The 5,281-nt window shown below is 38.0% G+C and overlaps 2 protein-coding genes across 3 annotated transcripts in view; both read right to left on the bottom strand.

Moving 5' to 3' along the window:
- The window catches only part of LOC123957473 (protocadherin beta-15-like), a 38,157-nt gene that overhangs the window by 15,219 nt on the left and 17,657 nt on the right, over nucleotides 1-5,281 (bottom strand). The gene's annotated exons all lie outside the window — the stretch shown is intronic.
- The window catches only part of LOC123958111 (protocadherin beta-8-like), a 9,475-nt gene that overhangs the window by 2,528 nt on the left and 1,666 nt on the right, over nucleotides 1-5,281 (bottom strand). The window contains exon 2 of the mRNA XM_046031327.1: nucleotides 4,813-5,275. Coding sequence (XP_045887283.1) covers nucleotides 4,813-5,275 — 463 coding nt within the window. The remainder of the gene's footprint in view (nucleotides 1-4,812; nucleotides 5,276-5,281) is intronic.

The following is a 5,281-nucleotide window of genomic DNA, read 5'->3' as shown; positions in this document are numbered from 1 at the left end:
AGCTTGCACTCTCATTTCAAAAGAACTCATTTCTTCAAAGTCAATCACACCAGTTACTCTAATTTCTCCGGTTTTAGGATCAATAGAAAATACATTTACATCTTCATCAGATACATGGCCGAATTGATATGTCACATCTCCATTCACTCCTTCATCTGCGTCAGTAGCACTAACACTAATCACTATGGTATCTGGAGGAGAGTTTTCAGGCAGACTGGTTTTATAAACGGCCTGGTTGAACACTGGGGCGTTATCATTAGCATCTAACACAGTGACGTGTATGACTACAGTACCTGATCTCTGAGGAGAGCCACCATCTAATGCTGTGAGAAGCAAATTCAACTCTCTTTGTTTCTCTCGATCAAGCTTATTTTCCAGTACAAGATCAACCTTGCTGCTGTCAACTGATAAAATTAAATGGTCGTTCTTTTGAAGCTTGTACCTTTGAACAGCATTTTGACCTATATCTGCGTCATGGGCCTCCTCGATAGAAAATCGGCTTCCCTTTTCAGCTAACTCACTTATTTCCATTTCAATCAAATTATCTCGGAATTGTGGCGAGTTGTCGTTTACATCTTGGACATGAAGACTTACACGATGAAGCTCCAGAGGGTTTTCCAACACCAGATCTACTTTCACAACACACGAGGGTTTCTTGCCACAAAGGCTTTCTCTGTCAATTCTTTCTGATGTGATCAAATCTCCGGTATTCAAGTTTATGTCACAATACCTTTTCCGAGTTCCCTCAAAATCAACACGGGCCTGTCGTGAAGAAAAGGCTCTGTGGTCAAGACCGAGGTCTTTGCCTATATTTCCAATAATAGAGTCGCGTTTCATCTCTTCAGGAATAGAATAACTCAGATCTCCATTAACGAGGTGCAGCGCTACCATAAAGGAAGCGAAGCAGGCGATCGGACTAAGCTTTGAAAATCCTTTGTCTCCCATCCTGACAGAGAACACGTCTTCGTCTTGTAAAACTACTGCCCAGAGCGAAATAACACGTGTATCCAAAAGACTCAATAATCCAACACTGCCAGTGTACACAAATAGTCTAGCTATATGTTCGGGTATTTAATAGAGTCTCTGTGAAAATACAACTGATTTGTATTTAGAAGAGGGTGGAGTGGTGTGTGTTAATTTTCTGCCAGACAACAGCGACACCATGTGTCACCTTTTATCTTCACAGTGTTACGAAATATTCTTCACAAAGTCTAAAATCACGTCAAGGTAATATTTACTCACGTTCATATGAACTGTGCAGTACATTTTGAAAAAAGTACAACGCAAAAAATATGCAGGGAAAAGGACAAAATTCAATTGAATTTAACTAATTCATTAGGTCCATAAATTGACATGAAATCAACTTGCATTCCTTTAGCATATCAAGATCAAAAAAGTTAAGTAAAAGTACAGAAATATTACCAGCAAATTTTACTTAAAGTCAAAAGAAAATCATCTGTTGTGCGGAAAACGGGTTAATACTGATGCATCAATTGTAAGCGGCATTTCACTGTTTAGCGGGTCGATATGGAGCTAGTTTTAACTTTATGCACAGTTCCGTAGTTTAATCCAGAGGTTCCCAAGGTAGGGGTCACTAGAATAATATGAGGGGTCATGATATGATTAATGTGGGAGAGAAAAAAAAAATCAGCTACACAAGTTAGTATATATGTTTTCCTCTTTAAGCCTCGGGAAGTTATTTTCTTTTAATTTTCTTTACAGTGTTTAACGTACTATGCTAAATATCCTTTAATCTGTTTTCTTGATTTGCAGTACTTTAGTTGCATCTCTTTAGTTGAACAATGTGACAGATGGAAATAATGTGTTTTACTAGTAAGTCATAGCAAGCATTTGAGTAAACAGTAGAGTAACAGTAAATGGGTTCATATTTAGTAATTTTGCCATTCTCATATTTAATGGTATATCATATGTTATGGTTAAAGTTGTTATTGTTAGTTGCAGCAGTTACAGTACAGTACTTTTCTTATTTTTCATGTGCAAAATGTCATTCTAACAACAGCAGCAGTAAGTGTGAAGAAGAGTGTTGTAGATACTAGAGGGCTCCAGCAGGGGGAACGTAAAACTGTTGAGCTATGTTACGGTGCGCCTCGCTCCCTCCCTTCAGTTATTACACACATGATCTGAGGAATGTTTGTGTCCCTGCATCTTTCATGTGAATGTGTACATGTGTCGAGGAGAGTGTTTTTAGCACAGTTAGTCGAACATTGTGAAGTTAGGACGTTAATTACATGACGACGAGTAAGCTAGACATATTAGTCTTTAGCAATGCTAACCGCGACATCGTGGATGAAAGAGCGGCACTTAGTAGCTATGCAGTGACATTGTACTTGTCGTAGCTTTGTTCTGTATATGTTTCTAAAATATGCTGAGTATTATTAGCGGTGTAAAGTGTTATATGTTATCAGCATAATTGTGTTTTCTCTTGTGTTTTGCTGTATTTACTCTGTAGCTAGCTAAAAGTCGGTAATGCTTCGGCAGGTATAATTGTTGACTAGAGATGATGGTTAGAATTGTATGTAGTAGGCATCTAATATTATTTTGTATATGTAAACTGTACTGCAATGATTTCTTGAAAACAGTCATTACACACATGATCTGAGGAAAGTTTGTGTCCGTGCATGTTTTATTCAACTACTCCCCTTTTCAGGGCTTTTACACTAACAACTCAGACATCTGAAATTTGACGAAGAGCCTTAACCTCATGCTGCTTTTCCATAATAAGTCACAAGCTAAAAGGTTGGGAACAACTGGTTTAATCTTTGACAATGTAATGTTATTTTTTTTATATGCTTATCATATGTTCTTAAAACCTTAGTCAGAAAGGTAACTATCTATAGCTGTCAGAAAAATACAGTGGAGTAACAAATACAATATTTCTCTCTAAAATGTAGTGGTATAAATGTAAAGTAGCAGAAGGTGAAATTACTCAAAAAAAAGTACAAGTCCCTCAAAATTGTACTTTAAGTACAGCACTGTAGTAAATTGACTTAGTTACTCTCCTACATGGTCCAAGGAAAATTACAGTGTCACACTGCTGACTAATATGATTTAACCTATATTCAGATTGTCACCATACAACAAAGTTAACACAAAAAGTGTGTGGGTGTTTAGTAATTTACCTCAAACACACTTGCCATGTATTCATTGTTATTTACTCAGTGATGGATACGTGGGTGCTGTTTACCAGCACAACTGAGCTCAAGGACATTGGATTTGTGGAACCTAAGAGGTCATCACAATGTAAATGATGTTTGTTTTGCCTTAATTTGCCACAGTTGCTTTATACTATTTTGACTATAGATAAACACATACTAAGCGCCTGACGAACAAGGCCAACACACCTTTGAGCATGACACTGCAGTATGCACTAACACTGTAATATAACACTAACATAAAACTGTGGGTGAGCGCTCTAAAACTATGAGCTGAGGAAGTCAGGTAAATAACTACAATCTAAACTGTAAAACCATACAAGCATGAACATTCTCCTAAAACTAAACGCTTATTAGGAATTTTGAGTATTAAAAACATGATAGGTGTGATTGAAAACGAGGACTATTGTTATTGTTATCGATAAAAACAAAAACAATTTAAATTATGATGCTGTTACAATTCACTCAGCCCTTTCAAAAATTAGCAGAGTGACTAAAAATAACGCCATATCTACAGCTGCGGCTGTGCAAGGAGACTGTTTCAGCACCATAGGCAGTTACCTTGTGATTTGGAAGGACAGCTGTCAAAAAGAAACCAAAATGATGTATGTTAAGTTGACAGTTTTTGTAAGTGTTGTTGCATAAATACTTGTGTGTTTATGAGGCACAGTTTATAATTGCTTTCATCATCTCATGTAATAAATAAATAATTAATTTAATGTAAAGTTCAAAATGTAATGCATGTTTAAGAGCTAAAGGGTAAAATAGGCAGCTCAATGGGACGTGGTCCTATTTAGTCCATACGTTTTGTCCCGGAACTAACGTTTTCTGTTTGTGTTACCGCGATGACGGTTAAGTCGGCGCACTGTTTTGGGATCCAGCGGAGCAGATGGCTACGATACTTTGTTAAACTGCATTAAAAGTTGCACATGTCGATGCCTGAAGTCAATGCAGATAGTCAAATGTACTTTCAAGGGACTTTAAAGGATTTCATAACCTCTTTTCACGGCAAGCGGCCAACACTCAAGGCGTGAACAAAGCGTGGATGTATCAGAGAGACCAGACGTGCCCGAAGCAATGAACGCCCGTTTCAAAGAACCAACCTGTGTCTATGTTGTTGTGAGGTGACCTACAGTGTTATTTAACTCCACTAAATTGAGTAAGAAGGTTCCACAAAAGTAAATAAAGACTTATTCTGAGACTTAAGAACATTAGCGACCCACCCGGGTAAGGAGTAGAAGCTGCAGTGTGTCGATCATTCAATGACACTTAATGGTAGGTGACAATTAGAAAAAGGTGCTAGTGATTGTGCCGATATTCTGTACAACAACCGTGAGAAACCCCGACTAATTTCTTAATTTTATAAAATAATTATTACATAACGTAAAATTTCACTTCTCTGTAAAAATGTAAAACTGTAAAATATTATAAAGACCATTGTTTTCTTAAGTATTAAAAAGTCCGTTTAGGCTAAAAGACAAAATATCCTGATGGACAAAAACTAACATGTTTTTCTGTATCAGTCCACCCCATTAGGTAACTAATACGGACTAAGAGTGCTGTTCAAGCGATGCTGATTTGAATTTGGTTTGGTATAACAACACATATTAAGGCATTTCACTCTGCTTAAAACAAGCACATGCGCCTACCTCTAGAGCTTCATTAGAATCTTGAAACACCTCAGCAAAGTCTGTTGGACTTTTCCTCAGAGTCTGGTCAGCAGGCAGTGTGTTGTCATTGTAAGATGACACGAACTTAAAGTCACTGGTCCTAGAACCCGTTGTCAGGTAGGCGTCATAATTGTAAGTGCTGCGTAAAGTTCCTGTGCCGTCAACATCTGCGTAATTAGGAGGGAGATAAGCGCTGGGGATGGCGACTGCTCCATCAAACAACAGTCTGGGCTTTCTCCTGCGACAAAACCTCACACCCAGGATGATGATAATGAAGGTCAGGAAAAAGGTGGACACAGACACCAGCGCGATGATCAGGTATGAGGTCAGCTTGGAGTTCTTCTCATCATAAGAAATGTCCTTCAGTTCTGGCACCTCAGCCAAGTTATCAGAAATAAGTAAATACATGGAGCAGGTGGCAGAGAGAGAGGGCTGTCC

The sequence above is a fragment of the Micropterus dolomieu genome, linkage group LG19, assembly GCF_021292245.1.
Source record: "Micropterus dolomieu isolate WLL.071019.BEF.003 ecotype Adirondacks linkage group LG19, ASM2129224v1, whole genome shotgun sequence".
Classification (NCBI taxonomy): Eukaryota; Metazoa; Chordata; class Actinopteri; order Centrarchiformes; family Centrarchidae; genus Micropterus; species Micropterus dolomieu.
Note: the sequence above shows the minus strand (reverse complement) of the source record. Positions and strands in the feature narration are given on the sequence as shown.